A 23824-nucleotide genomic window follows, 5' to 3' on the forward strand; every position below is an offset into this window, starting at 1 on the left:
AGGACAGGAGATATATTACTACGGTTTCAGTAAGGTTTAGTGGTCAGGACAGGAGATATATTAATATTGTTTCAGATGGGTTTAGTGGTCAGGTCAGGAGATATATTAATACTGTTTCAGTAAGGTTTAGGGGTCAGGATAGGAGATACATTAATACTGTTTCAGTTGGGTTTAGTGGTCAGGACAGGAGATATATTAATACTGTTTCAGATGGGTTTAGTGGTCAGGACAGGAGATATATTAATACTGTTTCAGATGGGTTTAGTGGTCAGGGCAGGAGATATATTAATACTGTTTCAGTTGGGTTTACGGGTCAGGACAGGAGATATATTAATACTGTTTCAGTTGGGTTTACGGGTCAGGACAGGAGATATATTAATACTGTTTCAGGTGGGTTTAGTGGTCAGGACAGGAGATATATTAATACTGTTTCAGTTGGGTTTAGTGGTCAGGACAGGAGATATATTAATACTGTTTCAGATGGGTTTAGTGGTCAGGACAGGCAATATATTAATACTGTTTCAGATGGGTTTAGGGGTCAGGACAGGAGCTATATTAATACTGTTTCAGATGGGTTTAGTGGTCAGGACAGGATATATATTAATACTGTTTCAGATGGGTTTAGTGGTCAGGACAGGAGATATATTAATACTGTTTCAGATTGGTTTAGTGATCAGGACAGGAGATATATTAATACTGTTTCAGATGGGTTTAGTGGTCAGGACAGGAGATATATTAATACCGTTTCAGATGGGTTTAGTGGTCAGGACAGGCAATATATTAATACTGTTTCAGATGGGTTTAGTGGTCAGGACAGGATATATATTAATACTGTTTCAGTAAGGTTTAGTGGTCAGGACAGGAGATATATTAATACTGTTTCAGTAAGGTTTAGTGGTCAGGACAGGAGATATATTAATACTGTTTCAGTTGGGTTTAGGGGTCAGGACAGGAGATATATTAATATTGTTTCAGTAAGGTTTAGTGGTCAGGACAGGAGATATATTAATACTGTTTCAGTAAGGTTTAGTGGTCAGGACAGGAGATATATTAATACTGTTTCAGTTGGGTTTAGGGGTCAGGACAGGAGATATATTAATACTGTTTCAGATGGGTTTAGTGGTCAGGACAGGCAATATATTAATACTGTTTCAGATGGGCTTAGTGGTCAGGACAGAATATATATTAATACTGGTTCAGTAAGGTTTACGGGTCAGGACAGGAGATATATTAATACGGTTTCAGTAAGGTTTCGGGGTCAGGACAGGAGATATATTAATACTGTTTCAGTAAGGTTTAGGGGTCAGGACAGGAGATATATTAATACTGTTTCAGTAAGGTTTAGGGGTCAGGACAGGAGATATATTAATACTGTTTCAGTAAGGTTTAGTGGTCAGGACAGGAGATATATTAATACTGTTTCAGATGGGTTTAGTGGTCAGGACAGGAGATACATTAATACTGTTTCAGATGGGTTTAGTGGTCAGGGCAGGAGATATATTAATACTGTTTCAGATGGGTTTAGTGGTCAGGACAGGAGATATATTAATACTGTTTCAGATGGGTTTAGTGGTTAGGACAGGAGATATATTAATACTGTTTCAGATGGGTTTAGTGGTCAGGGCAGGACATATATTAATACTGTTTCAGTAAGGTTTAGGGGTCAGGACAGGAGATATATTAATACTGTTTCAGTAAGGTTTAGGGGTCAGGACAGGATATATATTAATACTGTTTCAGTAAGGTTTAGGGGTCAGGACAGGAGATATATTAATACTGTTTCAGTAAGGTTTAGTGGTCAGGGCAGGAGATATATTAATACTGTTTCAGATGGGTTTAGTGGTCAGGGCAGGAGATATATTAATACTGTTTCAGATGGGTTTAGTGGTCAGGACAGAAGATATATTAATACTGTTTCAGATGGGTTTAGTGGTCAGGACAGGAGATATATTAATACTGTTTCAGATGGGTTTAGTGGTCAGGGCAGGAGATATATTAATACTGTTTCAGTTGGGTTTACGGGTCAGGACAGGAGATATATTAATACTGTTTCAGTTGGGTTTAGTGGTCAGGACAGGAGATATATTAATACTGTTTCAGATGGGTTTAGTGGTCAGGACAGGCAATATATTAATACTGTTTCAGATGGGTTTAGGGGTCAGGACAGGAGCTATATTAATACTGTTTCAGATGGGTTTAGTGGTCAGGACAGGATATATATTAATACTGTTTCAGATGGGTTTAGTGGTCAGGACAGGAGCTTTATTAATACTGTTTCAGATTGGTTTAGTGATCAGGACAGGAGATATATTAATACTGTTTCAGTTGGGTTTAGTGGTCAGGACAGGAGATATATTAATACTGTTTCAGTTGGGTTTAGTGGTCAGGACAGGAGATATATTAATACTGTTTCAGTAAGGTTTAGGGGTCAGGACAGGAGATATATTAATACTGTTTCAGTAAGGTTTAGTGGTCAGGACAGGAGATATATTAATACTGTTTCAGTTGGGTTTAGTGGTCAGGACAGGAGATATATTAATACTGTTTCAGTTGGGTTTACGGGTCAGGACAGGAGATATATTAATACTGTTTCAGTTGGGTTTAGTGATCAGGACAGGAGATATATTAATACTGTTTCAGATGGGTTTAGTGGTCAGGACAGGAGATATATTAATACTGTTTCAGTTGGGTTTAGGGGTCAGGACAGGAGATATATTAATACTGTTTCAGTTGGGTTTAGTGGTCAGGACAGGAGATATATTAATACTGATTCAGTTGGGTTTAGGGGTCAGGACAGGACATATATTAATACTGATTCAGTTGGGTTTAGTGGTCAGGACAGGAGATATATTAATACTGTTTCAGATGGGTTTAGTGGTCAGGACAGGAGATATATTAATACTGTTTCAGATGGGTTTAGGGGTCAGGGCAGGAGGAGACTCGTTGAGGCTAGGTGACCTCTGCTAGCGTCAAGACAGACCAGGGTATCCTCTGAGGAGAAGCCTATCTGATGTAGCCTCAACAGAGCCAGAACCTGAGCCGGACTCTGCTCACGTGACGTGTCAGAAGTAGGTGTTAACCAGACAGTGTGTTTGTTAAGCTTGGAGCCCATATCTGTTTGTCAAGGAACATGGAGAACACATAGTCCCCTCGTCAAGCTTGGTTTGGACTCTTTTGTGAAGGAGGCCCTATTTCAAGACCAGCCATTAAACTCCAGAGGTGGAAAAACAACAAAGCACTGTGTTCGGTGGCCCTGATACCTGCCTAGGAAGAAACGGATCTCAAAACGCCATCTTGTCTGGCTTTGTTGGAGGCTCTTTGTAGCATTCAGCTATTGCAAGGCTTGGCCCTGGCTATACATAGACCCTCAACGAGAAGGAGAAACCCAAGTGCTCGCAACACAAAAGATACCGGTGCTAATTTTGGCTGAGGACGTGCTGTGCCGACAAAACTACGGGGGACTTTTTCCATTGCGGATTGGGGGGGGGGGGGGGGGGTGAATAATTAACAGCTCTTATGTATTGCATTGAGATTAAAGTAGGGACATTCCTTTTCAAGGTAACACTTTCCAAAAGGATGAGCCAAAATATCCCCCAATGTTACTGATGAATAAAAACAGCATACTCTGGATCTCTCTCCTACCACTCATGATGATATACGATACATGTTTTACAGTGGTATAAAGTATATCTGTGAGGTCACAAGCAGGCCTGATACACATCAGATTATGTGTCATGTAACCACTAATCACCATCCCCAGTTTCACCAAAGTGCAGCCAATACCCTATAATCACTCATAGGGTGAGTTCTCTTCAGGTTAAAGGGCCAGTGCTTGGGTTGAAAAAACTGAATTCCCTGCATCTTGACTGTACATGATGGAACCATGCATTTTCCCTTCGGTGTATTTACAAGCATTATCCCACATAATATATAACAATATATGCCACTTAGCAGACGCTTTAATCCAGACTGATTTACAGATGGTCCCAAGAAAGGAACCCAGTCGCCTGGTGTTACAAGCTACTGATAGAGTTACAGAGGATCACCTCATGGTACTGGGTGGAGGTGGAGCCTATGAGGCTAGCCCTGTAATTGGTGCATTCATCTCCCCAGGGGAACATTATAATTCCCTGTATAGGTGTTGTTGTATATTCCACTAACGGTCCGTATCTAGCCAAATGTAGCTGCTGCTCATTCCGTTTGCTCGAAAATTGATAAATGGTTAAAAAAAGTAAGGCCCATAGAGACACATACCAGCTCTACTGGTAGAACTGCTACTACCAGCAGTAATACACCTGCACCTGTCGACGACACAAGTTGTTCTCCTTCCACGAGCACATCCAACACTAGCATCAGTAATTCTAGGGACAGGGACGTTGGACCATCGAAGAGGCACAAATATGATGAGAACTACATTGATTTGGGGTTCACTTATATTGGGAGCAGTGCCTTTCCACAGCCACAGTGTGTTATATGTGCAAAAGTACTATCTCACAACTCAATGAAACCTTCACTCTTGCGCAGACATTTAGAAACAAAACATGCCAATTTGAAAAATAAGCCCAAGGAGTTTTTTGACCTACTGCACCAGCCTGTTGTGTTGGAACCAGTGGAGACCCGCCTCAGTAATGGTGTGGGAAACACTGCTCTTACTCTGGCCTACTTTATTCAAGCAGATGGTGGCTCTCATTACCGTTTCTGCAGCAAAACATTCTGAGTGTATCGGTGAGGTGTGTCACATCTAGGCAGGAGCCTTCAAACTCTTCTCCATATTCCAACCCCCCAAAACCCCTTTTTCATTTAAAGATCATTTTGTCTTGTTACATTGCTCTTACCACAACTCCCCCAGTCAGAGTTAACATATCATCATATTTGAGTTAACATATCATTTCTGGCAAGGCTGGAGAGTGACCTAAATACATTCAAATGAGAAAAAGAGTACTGAGCGTTTACAGCCTTTTGACTCCATCATCACCCTGGGGTGGCAGGTAGCCTAGTGGTTAGAGTGTTGGACTAGTAACCAGCAGGTAGTCTAGTGGTTAGAGTGTTGGACTAGTAACCAGCAGGTAGCCTAGTGGTTAGAGTGTTGGACTAGTAACCGACAGGTTGACTCCATCATCATCCTGGGGTGGCAGGTAGCCTAGTGGTTAGAGTGTTGGACTAGTAACCAGCAGGTAGCCTAGTGGTTAGAGTGTTGGACTAGTAACCAGCAGGTAGCCTAGTGGTTAGAGTGTTGGACTAGTAACCGAAAGGTTGCAAGATCAGATCCCAGAGCTGACAAGGTAAAAATCTGTCGTTCTGCCCCTGAACAAGGCAGTTAACCCACTGTTCCTAGGCTGTAATTGAAAATAAGAATTTGCCAGAGTTAAATGGCCCTGATGCAAATGTTAAAAGTACAGCAGCACTGGAATCAGGCAGTTTGGACCACTGCATTAATGAGTCATGCCCCCCTCCACCCTGTCTTCTAGAACATGCAGAACACCTAGACATTGAGGTGTCACTATAAACTAGCCTTTGCTATCCACTTTTCAAATGGAAGGCTCCTCATTTGTGTTCATCCTTGACTCAATACCAGTCCCCTTAACAATCTGCTGGATTCAACAACCCTGCATCTTTGCAACAAGGGGTGAGTCCAAAATGCACAAGCAGCACAACCATAACATATGCATCTGGGTGGCAGGCAGCCTAGCGATTAGAGCGTTTGGGCAGTAAGAAAAGTCCTGGATTTGAATCCCTGAGCCGACGAGGTGAAACATCTGTTGATGTTCCCTTAAGCAAGGCACTTAACCCTAATTGCTCCAAAGGTCACCGTTGATAATGGCTGACCCTGGCCGTGACCCCACTCTCCGAGGGTGTCTCAGGGGAGGTGGGATATGCAAAGAATACACTTCCAATTCCCACAGGTATATAATACCCACTTGTACATGTGTGAAATAGGACACATACAAGCACCCACCAAACTATTCTTATTACCAGACACAGAGTGGATTCTGTTCATCTCATTCACACCTTGAGTCCAGCCCATGATTACATTCAGCATGGCATCTTTCCGGAGGGAGCATGTGGACTTATGGTCTGCCCCGTGCCAGGCTTTGGAGACTTTCTATAGGTTGGCATGGAAACTAGCAGCCCATCCTCATCTAACCCACTACTCCCCTCACCCTCATGTGGGCAGCTGGAGGCTCACTACCACAGACCCACCACTCCCATTCAGAACACAGAGGGAGAGAGACGGGAGGTAGAGGTAGACAGAGAAGGAAGGGAGGTAGAGATAGAGGTAGCGAGAGTGCAGAAAGAGCAGAGAGAGAGAGAGAGAGCAGAGAGAGCAGAGATAGAGAGAGAGAGAGCAGAGAGAGAGAGCAGAGATAGAGAGAGCAGAGATAGAGAGAGCAGAGATAGGAGAGCAGAGATAGAGAGAGCAGAGATAGAGAGAGCAGAGATAGGAGAGCAGAGATAGGGAGAGCAGAGATAGAGAGAGCAGAGATAGAGAGAGCAGAGAGAGAGAGAGCAGAGAGAGCAGAGAGAGCAGAGAGAGAGAGCAGAGAGAGAGAGCATAGATAGAGAGAGCAGAGAGAGAGAGAAAGCAGAGAGAGAGAAAGAGAGAGAAATTGAATTACATCTGTTCAATCAAAGAGAGAGAGAGAAAAACGGAGAAGAAGACAAACAGACGTCAATAGACAGTGTTGGCTTTACACCCAAACATAACAAAGACACTTGCATGGTTTTACTCACTAACATGACAAAGATACTTGCATGGTTTGCGTTGTGTGTTTGTGTTCGTGTTGTTTGTGTCATTGCTATGCTATAACACTAAAATGCCCACTCCCAATGACACACTTTCTTGGCGCTGACCCCCAGCGTGCTGTAGCCTGGCATGAGAAGCCAGTTGGCAAACACTAGCGAGCATTACACAAAGAAGTGTGCTTTGTTCTGTCTCTGTTCTTTTTTCTATCCTGTCTCCCTTTCTTCTTCACTTTCTCCTCCTTTCTCTCTCTTCCATCTCTCCCCCTTTCGTCCTTCCCTTCCTTCCTCCATTGCATCATTCCCTTTAGACAAACAGAAAACATCTCTTCCCCTTCAGGACAAAGCCAAGGCTAACGGACTGCTTGGGGTAAGCCTATGTCTTAATTAAAATGTAAGGAGCTAAATCTTTATGTGCCTCAACACTGAATGAATCACTGAGCAGGTTGCTAGAATGGTTTCATTGAAGAAAAGCTGTGGTTGTGAAGTGAAATCCACCCGCTCTGGGACTGATCAGGCTCATCTAAAATTCAAACAGATGATCTTTCTCACACTACTTTCCCTCATACATCCCCTTGACTGACTCCATAAGAACAGGTCCAGGAAGAGAAACTAGTGCAAATAAACACTGCAGCCTTTAGTTAGGAAGTATGATGATACCAATGAGGAAGCAGAAAGTATAGTGTGGGGCTGTGGGCTGAAAACGGTCTCAAAATGGATCTAGTGCTTGGCAGTGTTGAGGAGACAAACTGGATCGGAGCCTGTAGCACATGCTCCGCTTCAAGATAGCAAATCATGTGCAGAGCGTTTCAGAAACACACTGCCAGACATGACTTGATAACTCACAGATCAAACAAAAGAGGTTTGTGTGCAACTCAATGGACTAAGACCTCATCAACCCAATGGACTAAGACCTCATCAGCCCAACAGAATAAGACCTCATCAAGCCAATAGAATAAGACCTCATCAACCCAATGGACTAAGACCTCATCAACCCAATGGACTAAGACCTCATCAAGCCAATAGAATAAGACCTCATCAACCCAATGGACAAAGACCTCATCAACCCAATGGACAAAGACCTCATCAACCCAATGGACTAAGACCTCATCAACCCAATGGACTAAGACCTCATCAACCCAATGGACAAACACCTCATCAGCCCAATGGACTAAGACCTCATCAAGCCAATAGAATAAGACCTCATCAACCCAATGGACTAAGACCTCATCAAGCCAATAGAATAAGACCTCATCAACCCAATGGACAAAGACCTCATCAACCCAATGGACTAAGACCTCATCAACCCAATGGACTAAGACCTCATCAACCCAATGGACAAACACCTCATCAGCCCAATGGACTAAGACCTCATCAAGCCAATAGAATAAGACCTCATCAACCCAATGGACTAAGACCTCATCAAGCCAATAGAATAAGACCTCATCAAGCCAATAGAATAAGACCTCATCAACCCAATGGACAAAGACCTCATCAACCCAATGGACAAAGACCTCATCAACCCAATGGACTAAGACCTCATCAACCCAATGGACTAAGACCTCATCAGCCCAATGGACTAAGACCTCATCAACCCAATAGAATAAGACCTCATCAAGCCAATAGAAAAAGACCTCATCAACCCAATAGACTAAGACCTCATCAACCCAATAGAATAAGACCTCATCAACCCAATGGACTAAGACCTCATCAACCCAATGGACTAAGACCTCATCAACCCAATAGAATAAGACTTCATCAACCCAATGGACTAAGACCTCATCAACCCAATGGACTAAGACCTCATCAACCCAATGGACTAAGACCTCATCAAGCCAAAGGAACTAAGACCTAGTGAATTCATGTCTATAGGGTATTCCAGTATTGAGATAACAGAGGAATGATAATGACTGAACACCTCCCTCTGCAACTGGATCCTGGACTTCCTGATGGGCCGCCCCCAGGTGGTGAGGGAAGGCAACACCACATCCGCCATGCTGACCCTCAACACCATCCGCCACTCTGACCCTCCCAAGACTGTGGCCACGCACGACTCCAACACTATCATTAAGTTTGCCGTTGACACACCAGTGGTAGGCCCGAACACCGACGACAATGAAACAGCCTATAGGGAGGTCAGAGACCTGACAGTGTGGTGCCAGGACAAAAACCTCTCCCTCAACGTGAGCAAGACAAAGAGGAAAACGAGGGCCGAGCATACCCCCATTCACATTGACAGGGCACTAGTGGAGCAGGTCGAGAGCTTCTTGGTGTCCGCATCACTAAGGACCAATGTTCCAATGTTACTTCCGGTGCACGTTTACTGTAAACACTGAGGCTGTACCCGCTTTAAGTTAGTTTTAACAGTGGCCAAGTAGTCTACTGTGGCTATTTGATCATAATGTAGGCCTACCAGAGTGGCCTACCATCAGAAACAAGGGACAAAATGCATCCCATTACATTTGAACATGTAAATAGCTGTTCTATCGTTCAGCCAATGTGTGGTGTTCAACATAGGCCTACATTCCATGACTTTTGACTTTTAAAAAAAACATGCAGGGCTTGACATTAACCTGTTTATCCACTTGTCCTCCAGACAAAGGAGGTGACTGGAAATGTTGTTGTGTTGTTTGATGCAAGAAACCACTTCACAAAATAAAATGCATCATTATTCACATACCATTATTACGAAGAATCAGACAAATAATGGCTACAACACTGCCCCTTTAAGACAAAAAAAAGCTCCTTACCTGACTCGCTTTTCAAAATGCATACCTTTTGTGCTTTTGTATGAAGCAATCACTCCCCCATTGATGACTACAAATGATCTAAAACTGGACTAATAACTAAATGTGCACACGTCGGTAGATGTAGCTCTCGCTTTGATCTCAAAACAAGCATATCTACTGATGACCGCTCATGCTGTAAAAACAGTCCAGTTCAATGTGAATGGCGTAGATCCTTATATGGCAGTGATCTATTTGCATATAGGCCTGCAGCTCTGATTGGTTTAGGGGCACCGGTGTGTGTAGAGTATGGGCCTGAGTCGTGCTTGTCAATGCAATAGAATCTTACTCTGATGCGTTCTGCCTACAACAAAGTCTCTTGCATAGTTAGTTTTGCATACTAAGTCTTGCATTGTTAATTTTGTTTCGGTATGTTGCATTGAAAGTGGCTAATATTGCGTTGATTCGATCACAATTCCCACAGTACAGGGAAACGTTGATAGTGTTATCTCTAGAAAGTTGAGTGAAGTTAAATTTTATGCTTCTCTGTGCAGGCTGATATTTCTTCTACGCGGCAGTCCCAGGGGAGCTGCGTGCCCGAGCGAAGCTTATAGGGAACATTGCTAAGGACCTATCATGGTCCAAACACACCAACACTGTCGTGAAGAGGACACGACAACGCCTATTCCGTCTCAGGAGGTTGAAAAGATTTGGCATGGGACCTCAGATCCTCAAAAAGTTCTACAGCTGCACCATCAAGAGCATCCATCGCCGCCTGGTATGGCAACTGCTCTGCATCAGACCGCAAGGCACTAAAAAGGGTAATGCGAACTCTTTTGCACGGGCTCCATGTACACTCACTGAAATCTAACTACACACTCACACATACTACACTGACACTCCAACACACACACATACACAAAACACACACACACATGCATATTGACGCCACACACATACACATACATTCACATTCCTTCACACTCTTCACATACACTGCTGTTACTCTCTGTTTATTACCTATGCATAGTCACTTTACTCCTACCTACATGTACATATTACCTCAATTACCTTGACTAACCCGTACCCCTGCACATTGAATCGGTACCGGTACCCCTTGTATATAGCCACTTTATTGTTATTTTATTGTGTTACTCTATTTAATTTAGTTTATTTAGCAAATTTTTCTTACTTACTTTTTCAAAACTTTGAAATGTTGGTTAAGGGCTCGTAAGTAAGCATTTCACGGTTGTATTCGACGCATGTGACAAATAACATTTGATTTGATTTGATAAACTTCATGGACTAAAGTTTCTGGTTGTGTGCTGGTGTTACCTAGGGTACTGTCTTTTGCACAAGTGCTCTTAAAATCCCTCCAAGTCTTGACGAGTCATTTGAAGAAGTTTATGCGGTCAGTTTCTGAGAGGAAGTACTGTTTGGTGCTCTGACCAATAACCCTCTAACACACAAAGCAGAACAGAGACAAAGACTGTTTCAAAATACCCCACAGGGAAAAAACATCTTCCTTATTTGGGCAAAGAACACTCAGAAACACTCAGAAGAAGGAACTAATTCAGTCAATAAGTCCATGGCTCATATCTGCCAGTCTAACTTAGTTGTCTCTTTGGTTGAGGACAGTATAAGCATCATAGTGAACTGGGAAACGGGAATGTGGTTAGGTATGTAAAAAGTGGAGTGAAACACACCAGACATCATAGTGAAAGTAGACAGAGACTGAATCAGAACATGACAGACGTCAGGCTGGAACAGGTTGGTCAGCGAGGTGAAATCGGAGCTCTCCCACTTGCCAGAGCTCGCTCCTCACAGCTGTCCCAACTACGGGGAGGCCTTTCCTCTCAGATCTCCATGAAACCTGACCTCATGCACGCACTGTCTTGAAAAAGAATGTTGGGTTGACATTTGGCCCTAAAAGCCACTTGAGGAAAGTCGAGGAAGGCACTTCCTTTGTTGACCATAGATTTTAGACCTACCTGCTAGCCACTTGATATGGACCCAAGCTACTTGTTACGCAGGGTCATCAGTTACAGATCTGAAAGAATAGGATTTGGCCAACCCGTTGGCTGCATAGAGTTCCAGCCATATTGTTTACAGCCATCAGATTCTCACAGGTCTATAACGACCCTTGGAAAGGTGTAGGGAAAGGGGGCTAGCAGGTTGATTACAGACTGGACCTGTGACTCATGCTCCCTCCATTGTAAAAATCTCTCTCAGGACTGCTGACACTAAGTCATGACAGTCAACTCAAGTGAAGGCCTGGTGGGTGAATATATGAGCTGCACTGACGTCACCCACCTTAACATGCCCCATGACAGAATGTCAATGGGAAATGATCATGAATTCACCATTTTATCTGACAATGATAAAAGCTAATGTTCTATCTGGCGGGGTTTCCATCGTCTCCTAAGGTTAGTTATTTTGGGGTCCTTAGCTCTGGGTGCTTTTGTTTATCATTCTGTGACAAATGACTGAAAAGGGCACTACATTGATACGCTTGGTGACCTCTTCAAGTGACCAAAACCCTGGAAGGCCTTTCTTTGCCACATATGCCTTGAGATTCAACTCTCAACGGCTACTTTCCCTCAAAGCTGTGAATATGTTAGGATTGATTAGATCACAGTTTGGAATCTTCAGTGTCTGTCAGATTCCGCTGTGATCCCTGGAGTTATGTTTACAATTGGAGTAAGGTGTTAAAGTGGTCCCTTAGAAGCTGCCAACACATCCTCCTGTAAGCTTCAGCTGAGCTTGGCAGAATACTAATACCCTGCAACTCTAAAGCAAGCCCAACAAGAGAACTGTCAGTGCCCGATGGCAGTCAGTGTGTGTGTGTGTGTTTGCGCGTGCGTACATGTGCGTTTGTAGCAAATTCCCTGTAACTCTCAGCTAAGCGGTTTAAAACTGCCTCTGCCTTGTATCAAGCATCACATTGACTGACTATGTGGCTCATTATTGCCTCTGTTTAATATCTGGAGCAATCACCCTGACACATCACAGGCTGGCTCTGTCACTATGGTTACCACAACGTTAAGGCCTTAATATTGCAACACCACAACCATGCGGGTGCTGTTGTGCTGTCTCATAGCTATGCCTGGAGCACGCTCTCTGTTCTCAGTGAGCCTGACCACGGCAGTTACTGCGTGCCTTATTACCATCTAGGGTTATCTCTCCGACAACTCCTTCTGTCATAAGGTTAGACTGATGTACTAGAGGTCTCTGGAGACTTCCTAGCTCTATTAATAAACACTTTCTAATCTTCTGTCAAGCTGTTTTGCTGTGGACAACTAACAGGAGTAATGAATCAGACTTCAGCCATTCAAAGCACTCTGACGTCTGACTGCAATGATTAACAGACACTGTAGGTCAAAGGACTGAAGTATAGCGTAGAGCAGACATACAGTGGAGTTTTTTCATCTATAATGTTGGATATCCAGTGAGGTGGAAGGTGTGCTGCAGCTCAGGTTTGTTGCTGACAGGGAGAGAGAGAGAGAGAGAGAGAGAGAGAGAGAGAGAGAGAGAGGAGAGAGAGAGAGACATAGAGACAGAGAGAGAGAGAAGGAGAGGGACAGACAGACAGACAGACAGACAGACAGACAGACAGACAGACAGACAGACAGACAGACAGACAGACAGACAGACAGACAGACAGACAGACAGACAGACAGACAGACAGACAGACAGACAGACAGACAGACAGAGAGGGAGACAGACAGACAGAGAGGGAGACAGACAGAGAGGGAGACAGACAGAGAGGGAGAGAGACAGACACACGGAGAGGGAGAGAGACAGACAGACGGAGAGGGAGAGGGAGAGAGGCAGACAGACAGACAGACAGACGGAGAGGGAGAGAGAATGAGAGAGAGAAAGACAGAACCCGTTGGCACACCAGCCCCAGAGGGATGATAGATGAGGCTTGGCGGGAGGATACAGAGATTTATGTGAAGCCTTAAGTGAACCTGCACACACACACACACACACACACACACAAAGCTTTTGGAGCTGCTGATTTGGTCCATCAGTCTGAGTGGATCCAGAACAGAGGAGAGCATGTCTAGGGTCTCTCTTGAGACTGCTACATGACCACATGGTTAAACACTCCATATACTGTATGTTGTCACTGGAAATACTGTCATTTATAACCCACGGTATGATGTCATAAAGTAGCCTATATTTCACAGTGTTGATGCTCAACAAGGACTATTACAATGTACCCCAAAATTAGTGTAAAAGATGTGCTGGCTCTGTTTGCATTTGAAAAGTTAAAAGAATTGCTCCAAAAAAGGTCAAGGTGTGTAAATATCAGCTGTTCAATGAAGAGGCGTCACTTACCTCTTTCTCTGAGATGTAAAGTTGGTCTCCTTTGAGTATTACAAAACGATTTTTCCAGATCTCCCTAAATATCCCTTTGCCACAGAACTTGCGAATCCAACCGATTTTGTCTGGCTGCGTGTTGTGCTGGTTTGTGTCCTGCGGGCCCTGCATATTCAACGAAAGCAACAAAGTAGCAGTGAAGACATTAAATTGCCAGAGCACCTTGTTCAGATTCCAAAGGGGGACTGAACAGACAAGAAAAAGAGGAGAGTCTTTTTGTGAGGCGACTCAGCCCCCTGTCATTTCCTTTGTCATGTAGATGCTGTCACATTCCTTGCGCGCACCGTTTTTCTTGGGCTAGTGTTTTTGTCACCATCTTATGATCTCAGTTAGGCTACACCGACCACGTTAGATAATTGCATTCCAAGAATAAAGCTCGTTTTAAAATCCTCTGATTCCGTTATACACAAAAAGAGCAGTCCCTAAAAACGTTAGTCTTTCACAGCATCCACTACAAGCATTTCATCAGAATACTTTTAAACTCTACACTGCTAGATCTCTAGTCGAATATCATTTTGTTAATCAAGTTAAGATAGTCTAACTGGAGAATGTCCCCCACTATGAATAAATAAAGCAAAGCAGCATGTCTAACAAATGCATCACTTTGGAGTTTGGACTGAGACTTGGCTGCAAAGTAACCGAGTCAGTAACGTATCAAGTAGCATTGACTTGTTTATTAAATACAACACTCGTTACATTGTAGCTTTTTGTTACATTCTTTGGAGTAGCAGCTAACCAGAAACCCGTTATTACATTGAAGCTGAAGTGATCATCACTTGCATCGTTGCAGAACCTTACCCGTTTAGCTGAATTGTTTTTCTTCATTGTGAAGGATAGGACTGTCGATGACTATCCCCGACTTCACTCAGTTATAAATCCGCAATTTTGTACAATAAGCTGATGCCAAGAATCGCCGTAAATTCTGGACACGGGGTGTATATGCCCGTGAGGCTCGAAAGCCGCCAGTAGCCTATGTCTTGCTCCTTTCCTCGCCGCCTCCCTAGGCTGGAACACTTCAATTTTCTCCCTCTCTATTCCTTTGTAGTTATAACTGAATGCGGTTGGTCTAGCTACGCTCTCGCATGCTCTGAACACTGAACTGAACTGGTAATGTCTAGTTACGCGGATGAGTCCGTTTCATTGCCTCCCTATTGAGTCCCCCTCCCTCTCCTCTCTTCTCCGAGGCTTTGGTTATTAGAGAGCATGCAGCTGGGAGACTGGATAGCCTTCTCCCCCGCTCTGTAACTCGACGGCTCCATCTCTCTAAAACCAAAGCTGTAGGGCTACCGAGTCATGATATCATCACGGAAAATAAGGAATGAAGGCACGAGGTTCGTGTGAAAGACGCAAACATGAAAATTATAGGCTGTAGAAAATGGGGGTGTGTGGGAGGGGGTGTTAGGCTACAAGTACAGTGATGTCTAGAAAATGTTAAATTGCACCCTCTAACTTTTGTATAATTTCAGCCGGAAGTGGTGCTCAAGAGCCAAAAGTGCTGTGCCTGAAATATGTTTTTCTCCAGTGTCTTCTCATCACCATTATTTTAATTTCCCCCTAAAACAAATATTTTAATAAAACTGAGTCACTACTGAATTGACACCAAACAAGGTAAAGCACATCTCCAAAGATTTGTCATCATGTTGTCAGCATGTTACAAGCAAAAATTAAAGCAGGACGCACCAGTGACTAGATCAATAAAAAAGTGGTGAGATGAAGCAGATGCTAAGCTACAGGACTGTTTTGCTAGCACAGACTGAAATATGTTCTGGGATTCCTCCGATGGCATTGAGGAGTACACCACATTAGTCATTGGCTTCATCAATATGATATGACGATGACGTCGTCCCCACAGTGACTGTACGTACATACCCCAACCAGAAGCCATGGATTACAGGAAACATCCGCACTGAGCTAAAGGCTAGAGCTGCCGCTTTCAAGGAGCAGCACTCTAACCCGGAAGCTTATAAGAAATTCCTCTATGCCCTCCGACGAACCCTCAAACTATAAGGGCACAAGGCTAGACCCAAATGCAGACACAGGAGGCAGATGGTTGAGCTCTGATATAACAAAAGGTGTAGGTCCAAACGGCATGACCTGGTACTCATAATGTCCACTGGCTGTGTTAAAGACTGTCTTCCATCTCCTTTGCATATCTGAACCAGGTGGTAGGCATTCCGAAGGTCCAGTTTGGAAAAAATGGTGGCCACCGGAGAGGGTCGAAAGCCGAGGAGAGGAGTGGTAGGAGGTAACGATTCTTGATCATTATATCATTCAGACCTGGTAGTCAATGCACGGAGACAGAGTCTTGTCCTTCTTCTCCACAAAGAAAACCCTGGAGCCAAGAAAATCCCAAAACCACAGGGACATGGGGGGAATCGATGAGGAGGAACTGTATGATCTCACTGTGGTTTCCTGATACCTGTATATGAACGGGCACTGTGCTATGGGTGACTTTTCCAATACAGCCGTCCAGTGCCCTTGCATCCATGGGGACAGAGAGAAGTTGAGTGGGAATAATTAATTCAGAAACCATGGTAGTGTAACAGTTGTTAAAGTACTATGTGAATTTCCCCAGGTTCATATATTAATATGTCATGTTGATTTGTTATTATGCATGCCTGCATCCTGGGAGTAGGGGAGTGTGTACTTACGTTTTGCCCTGCGTGCTCGTGCTCACATCATTTTGATGCACTATGAGAGGTAGGCACGCTTTTTCTGTCGTCTTCAGAAAAGTTTGATTATTTTAAGCACAAAGTCATACACACAGTGTTTTGTTCATGAATAATGTTGTATATTTAGAGGTTACTCATAAGTGGATGGTATTGTTAAGATGCACTTGTAATTGTACTTTTTAGGATGATGTCAACATTCTGAATTCAACATGTGGTTAATAGCTAGCTAAGGTATTAGCAGGCTATTGTATGTGTGAACGATGGCTAGCTCCTCAAATGATCCCAGTCCCTTGTATTGTGCATCTGTTGTAGAAAGAGGCGACGATTCGCAGAACATATGTGCTCTACAAATGTTTTATTTTCTTTTGGATGCAGATGCAGGATGTAGAGAGTGAATTTTGCTTGATTAAAACTACCTGATCTCCAAAGTCCACATCTATAGTGTCAATCAACCACACACAACACGGAGTTACAGCGGTGCAGTACAGCACCGGTTACAGTAGCATCCATAAAACTTTCATCAGCCCCAGAGTCAGTGAGCACCCTGAGAGACTTAGTCTGGTCTCCCCACAGCAGAATCACAAAAAAAGGTGGACAGGTGATGGAAGTTAGGGGACTCCCAGTCTGGCTCACCAGAGTACTTTTTCCCACTAAAGAAAAGGGTTTCTTAACTGGGCAAGTGGCTATATAATGTCCCGCCCCTCCACAGTACAGACAACAGTTAGAATTCAGCCTACGTGAGCGTTCCTCAACTGATAACCTTGCTCTTCCCAGTTGCATGGGCTCAGGACTATCCAACTCACCCGTCGCCGATGATTCTCTGGGAACCTCGAGTGTTTTCGGCTCTCCTCGGAAATACAAACTTCAGGGATTTCCAGATTCCTTCGGAAGGGCGCCAGCATCAGCAGAAGAGCGAGTGTTCCCGAGACCCGACTTCTTCTCACACCGGGGCTCTCTTAGGCGCCAATCAATCCTAATCGCCAGGGCAATGAGGAAATCAAGGTCCTGTGGTATTTCCCGAGCTGTGAGCTCATCCTTTATCCCCTCAGACAGTCCGTGGAGGAAGGTGTCAAACAGAGCCTCCGGATTCCAGGAACACTCTGCGGCCAATGTGCAAAAATCTACTACGTAGTCTGCCACACAACGGGAGTTCTGATGTACCTGCAGTAGTTTTCGAGCCGCATCCCTCCCGGGCAACGGAGAATCGAAAACCTTCCTCACTTCTGCATGAATTCCTCCAGGCTAAGGCACACAGCAGATTGCTGCTCCCACACAGTCGTTGCTCAGGAGAGCGCCCTTCTGGACATTAGCGTGATTAAATATGCTATCTTCGATCCGATGGGAACGAAGAGGGCTGGAGTTTGAAAGTGAGGGAGCACTAGGAAAACAAAGCCCGGCAGGTAGCAGGATCGCCTGCATAACGCTCCGGAGGAGGTAAGCGGGGTTCTCGAGGAGCCAGGGTAGTTTGAACAAATCCACTAGTAGTAGAAAGGTTACTGGGAGGTTGGGAGGTCTCAGAGGTGGTGGGCTGCCTATGAGCTAACTCACTGATTTGCTCCATTATAGTCTTGAACCCTTGGTCGTGGCGTTCCGTCAGCGAACGAAGCCCTTCCAAAAGGTCCAGCTGTAGCTCCTCATGCCTCCCAATGGTGGCACCATGCAGGGAGACAGCGTCATGGAGCTGGTCCAAGTCTGCGGGGTCTGTCATGGCCAGTTCATACTATAAGGGCACAAGGCAAGGCCGAAATGCAGACACAGAAGTCAGATGGTTGAGCTCGGATATTTATTTTACCAAAAAGGGTAGGCAAAAGGCAGGTCGGGGACAGACTAGAGTTCATAAACCAGGTCAGAGTCCAAACAGTACCAGGCGATAGGCAGGCTCGAGGTCAGGACAGGCAGGGGTTCAGTGATTAGGTCCGAGTCCAAACAGTACAAGGGGATAGGCAGGCTCAAGGTCAGAACAGGCAGAGTGGTAGGCAGGTGGATATGGTGTCAGGACAGGCAAGGGTCAAAACCAGGAGATCTAAGAAAAAACAGAGACTTGGAAAAATAGGAGCCAGGAAAACTGCTGGTTGACTTGGCAAAACAAGATGAACTGGCACAGACATACAGGAAACACAGGGATAAATACACTGGGGACTAATGGGGAAAACTGGTGACACCTGGAGGTGGGTGGAGACAATCACAAAGACAGGTGAAACAGATCAGGGCATGACAGAACCAGGCAAAGCATCAATACAGGACTAAGATCGAATCGTACTACACCGGCTTTGACACTCGTCGGATGTGGCATGGCTTGCAAACTATTACAGACTACAAAGGGAAGCACAGCCGAGAGCTGCCCAGTGACACGAGCCTACCAGACGAGCTAAACTACTTCTATGCTCGCTTCGAGGCAAATAACACTGAAACATGCATGAGAGCACCAGCTGTTCCGGAAGACTGTGTGAGCACGCTCTCCGCAGCCGATGTGAGCAAGACCTTTAAACAGGTCAACATTCACAAGGCTGCAGGGACAGACGGATTACCAGGACGTGTACTGCGAGCATGCCCTGACCAACTGGCAAGTGTCTTCACTGACATTTTCAACCTCTCCCTGTCCGAGTCTGTAATACCAACATATTTTAAGCAGACCACCATAGTGCCTGTGCACAAGAACACTAAGGTAACCTGCCTAAATTACTACCGACCCATAGCTCTCACGTCTGTAGCCATGAAGTGCTTTGAAAGGCTGGTCATGGCTCACATCAACACCATTATCCCAGAAACCCTAGACCCACTCCAAATAGACATACCGCCCCAACAGATCCACAGATGATGCAATCTCTATTGCACTCCACACTGCCCTTTCCCACCTGGACAAGAGAAACACATATGTGAGAATGCTATTCATTGACTACAGCTCAGCGTTCAACACCATAGTGCCCTCAAAGCTCATCAATAAGCTAAGGACCCTGGGACTAAACACCTCCCTCTGCCACTGGATCCTGGACTTCCTGACAGGCCGCCCCCAGGTGATAAGGGTAGGTAACATATCCGCCATGCTGATCCTCAACACAGGGGCCCCTCAGGGGTGCATGCTCAGTCCCCTCCTGTACTCTCTGTTCACTCATGACTGCATGGCCAGGCACGACTCCAACACCATCATTCAATTCTCAATGGGTGACATGTCTGGTGAGTATGCAGGTCATGGAAGAACTGGGACATTTTCAGCTTCCAGGAATTGTGTACAGATCCTTGCGACACGGGGCCGTGCATTATCATGCTGAAACATGAGGTGAAGGCGGTGGATGAATGGCACGACAATGGGCCTCATGATCTCGTCCTAGTATCTCGGTCCATTCAAATTGCCATTGATAAAATGCAATTGTGTTCGTTGTCAGTAATTTATGACTGCCCGTACCATAACCCCACCGCCACCATGGGGCACTCTGTTCACAACGTTGATATCAGCAAACCGTTCGCCCACATGACACCATATACGCTGTCTGCCATCTGCCCAGTACAGTTGAAACCGGGATTCATCTGTGAAGAGCACACTTCTCCAGCGTGCCAGTAGCTATCAAAGTGAGCATTTTCCCACAGAAGTCGGTTATGATGCCGAACTGCAGTCAGGTCAAGACCCTCGTGAGGACGACGAGCACACAGATGAGCTTTCCTGAGGCAGTTTCTGACAGATTGTGCAGAAATTCTTTGGTTGTGCAAACCTACAGTTTCATCAGCTGTCCGGGTGGCTGGTCTCAGACAATCCAGCAGGTGAAGAAGCCGGATGTGGAGGTCCTGGGCTGGTGTGTTTACACATGGTCTGCGGTTGTGAGGCCGGTTGGAAGTATTGCCAAATTCTCTAAAACAATGTTGGAGATTGCTTATGGAAGATAAATGAACATAAAATTATTTGGCAACAGCTCTGGTGGACATTCCTGCAGTCAGCATGCCAATTGCACGCTCCCTCAAAACCTGAGACATCTGTGGCATTGTGTTGTGTGACAAAACTGCACATTTTAGACTGGATTTTTTGTTGTTGATTTCAGCTCATGAAACATGGGACCAACACTGTATATGTTTTTTGTGTAGATTTGTTTACAGCTGGACGTGTGCTGAACCTGTCAAGTGTAGACGTTCCTTCTTCTCTCCTTGCTCTTTCTCAGGACAGACTCTCACTATTCAATGCACAGACGGTTCTCTCTGTCTGTCTGAGGAGAAAGAGACAGAGGGTAGTGAGTCTACTGTCTCAAGATTCCCCCGATCTCTTTCTCCCGCAGTCTCCTCTCACAATCTCCTATCATGGTTGATGAAAAAAGGAAATCCGGATGGAGTAATAGGATGGAGTAATCCCAGAATAGTCCCAGCAGCATGACTCCTGCTAATCCCACCCAGCAGTAGTGTTAAAATGCTCTCCTGGCCTGGTATAACACAAGGCTATTGCACAACTGCACTGTAAATCAGCTTATAGAGTATAGCATGACCTCACTTCACGGGGGCCAAAGGAGGCATTGTTTGTGTGTGTGTGTGTGTGTGTGTGTGTGTGTGTGTGTGTGTGTGTGTGTGTGTGTGTGTGTGTGTGTGTGTGTGTGTGTGTGTGTGTGTGTGTGTGTGTGTGTGTGTGTGTGTGTGTGTGTGTGTGTGTGTGTGTAGACCAGTGAGTGAATGGTCTAATGGTCTAGGTTACAACAGGCTGTAGCCCTTTGTTAGACCAAAGCCACTTCAACAGTTCACTCTTACTTCACTTTCTCCTCTTTGTCTCACTCTCCCTGTTTCTCTTACTCTCCCCTATTTTTGTCACATGCCTGTAGATAATCAATCCATGATTAGGTCCATAATACTGATCAATAAACTACCCAACCCACTCCGACACAAACACAGCCCTCAGGCTAATGTGAAAGCATGTCAATCCCCTCACTCCACATGTGACTTTTCAGGAATCTATCTCTCTCTCTGTGTTTGGGAGGGACGAAGGGGGAAGAGAGTTGGAAGAGAGAGAAAGGAGGAGAAAGTGGAGAAGAAAGGGAGACAGGATAGAAAAAAGAACAGAGACAGAACAAAGCACACTTCTTTGTGTAATGCTCGCTAGTGTTTGCCAACTGGCTTCTCATGCCAGGCTATAGCACACTGGGGGTCAGCGCCAAGAAAGTGTGTCATTGGGAGTGGGCATTTTAGTGTTATAGCATAGCAATGACACAAACAACACGAACACAAACACACAACGCAAACCATGCAAGTATCTTTGTCATGTTAGTGAGTAAAACCATGCAAGTGTCTTTGTTATGTTAGGGAGTAAAACCATGCAAGTGTCTTTGTCATGTTAGGGAGTAAAACCATGCAAGTGTCTTTGTCATGTTAGGGACTAAAACCATGCAAGTGTCTTTGTCATGTTTGGGTGTAAAACCATGCAAGTGTCTTTGTTATGTTAGGGAGTAAAACCATGCAAGTGTCTTTGTCATGTTAGGGAGTAAAACCATGCAAGTGTCTTTGTCATGTTAGGGAGTAAAACCATGCAAGTGTCTGTCATGTTAGTGAGTAAAACCATGCAAGTGTCTTTGTTATGTTAGGGAGTAAAACCATGCAAGTGTCTTTGTCATGTTAGGGAGTAAAACCATGCAAGTGTCTTTGTCATGTTAGGGAGTAAAACCATGCAAGTGTCTGTCATGTTAGTGAGTAAAACCATGCAAGTGTCTTTGTTATGTTAGGGAGTAAAACCATGCAAGTGTCTTTGTCATGTTAGGGAGTAAAACCATGCAAGTGTCTTTGTTATGTTAGGGTGTAAAACCATGCAAGTGTCTTTGTTATGTTAGGGAGTAAAACCATGCAAGTGTCTTTGTCATGTTAGGGTGTAAAACCATGCAAGTGTCTTTGTTATGTTAGGGTGTAAAACCATGCAAGTGTCTTTGTTATGTTAGGGAGTAAAACCATGCAAGTGTCTTTGTCATGTTAGGGTGTAAAACCATGCAAGTGTCTTTGTTATGTTAGGGTGTAAAACCATGCAAGTGTCTTTGTTATGTTAGGGTGTAAAACCATGCAAGTGTCTTTGTCATGTTAGGGTGTAAAACCATGCAAGTGTCTTTGTCATGTTAGGGAGTAAAACCATGCAAGTGTCTTTGTTATGTTTGGGTGTAAAACCATGCAAGTGCCTTTGTCATGTTAGGGTGTAAAATCATGCAAGTGTCTTTGTTATGTTAGGGTGTAAAACCATGCAAGTGTCTTTGTTATGTTAGGGTGTAAAACCATGCAAGTGTCTTTGTTATGTTTGGGTGTAAAACCATGCAAGTGTCTTTGTCATGTTAGGGTGTAAAACCATGCAAGTGTCTTTGTTATGTTTGGGTGTAAAACCATGCAAGTGTCTTTGTTATGTTAGGGAGTAAAACCATGCAAGTGTCTTTGTCATGTTAGGGAGTAAAACCATGCAAGTGTCTTTGTCATGTTAGGGACTAAAACCATGCAAGTGTCTTTGTTATGTTAGTGAGTAAAACCATGCAAGTGTCTTTGTCATGTTAGGGAGTAAAACCATGCAAGTGTCTTTGTTATGTTAGGGAGTAAAACCATGCAAGTGTCTTTGTTATGTTAGGGACTAAAACCATGCAAGTGTCTTTCTCATGTTAGGGAGTAAAACCATGCAAGTGTCTTTGTCATGTTAGGGAGTAAAACCATGCAAGTGTCTTTGTTATGTTAGGGAGTAAAACCATGCAAGTGTCTTTGTCATGTTAGGGACTAAAACCAACACTGTCTATTGACATCTGTTTGTCTTCCTCTCCATGTCTCAATCTCTCTCTCTTAATCCCCAGACCTCACTCTCTCTCTCTCTCTCTCTCTCTCTCTCTCTCTCTCTCTCCCCTCTCTCTCTCTGCTTTCTCTCTCTCTGCTCTCTCTCTCTGCTTTCTCTCTCTCTCTCTCCCTCTCTGATCTCTCTCTCTCTCTTAATTCAATTCAAAGGGCTTTATTGGCATGGGAATCATGTTTACATTGCCAAAGCAAGTGAAATAGATTAACAAAAGTGAAATAAACAATCAGAAATTAACAGTAAACATTACACATACAAAAGTTTCAAAGGAATAGAAACATTTCAAATGTCAATTTATGGCTATGTATAGTGTTGTAACGATATACAAATAGTTAAGTACAAAAGTGGAAATAAATAAACATAAATATGGGTTGTATTTACAATGGTGTTTGTTCTTCACTGGTTGCCAGGTCACAAATCTTGCTGCTGTGATGTCACACTGTTGTAACTCACCTAATAGAATTTTCAAATTCTTTGTGGATCTGTGTAATCTGAGCGAAGTATGTGTCTCTAATATGGTCATA

General features: G+C 44.2%; 1 protein-coding gene across 1 annotated transcript in view; it reads right to left on the reverse strand.

Annotated features, from left to right (window-relative positions):
• Positions 1–15216, reverse strand: part of LOC106606096 (pleckstrin homology domain-containing family O member 1) — a 31611-nt gene extending 16395 nt beyond the window's left edge. Inside the window, exons 1-2 of the mRNA XM_045719074.2 lie at positions 14652–15216; positions 13812–13958 (exon numbers count right to left, since the gene is read on the reverse strand). Of these exons, the coding sequence (XP_045575030.2) occupies positions 13812–13958; positions 14652–14678 (174 nt within the window). The 5' untranslated portion in view covers positions 14679–15216. The remainder of the gene's footprint in view (positions 1–13811; positions 13959–14651) is intronic.
• Positions 15217–23824: the final 8608 nt, after the last annotated feature.

The sequence above is a fragment of the Salmo salar genome, chromosome 02 (assembly GCF_965601325.2).
Source record: "Salmo salar chromosome 02, fSalSal1, whole genome shotgun sequence".
In the NCBI taxonomy this organism is placed as follows: domain Eukaryota; kingdom Metazoa; phylum Chordata; class Actinopteri; order Salmoniformes; family Salmonidae; genus Salmo; species Salmo salar.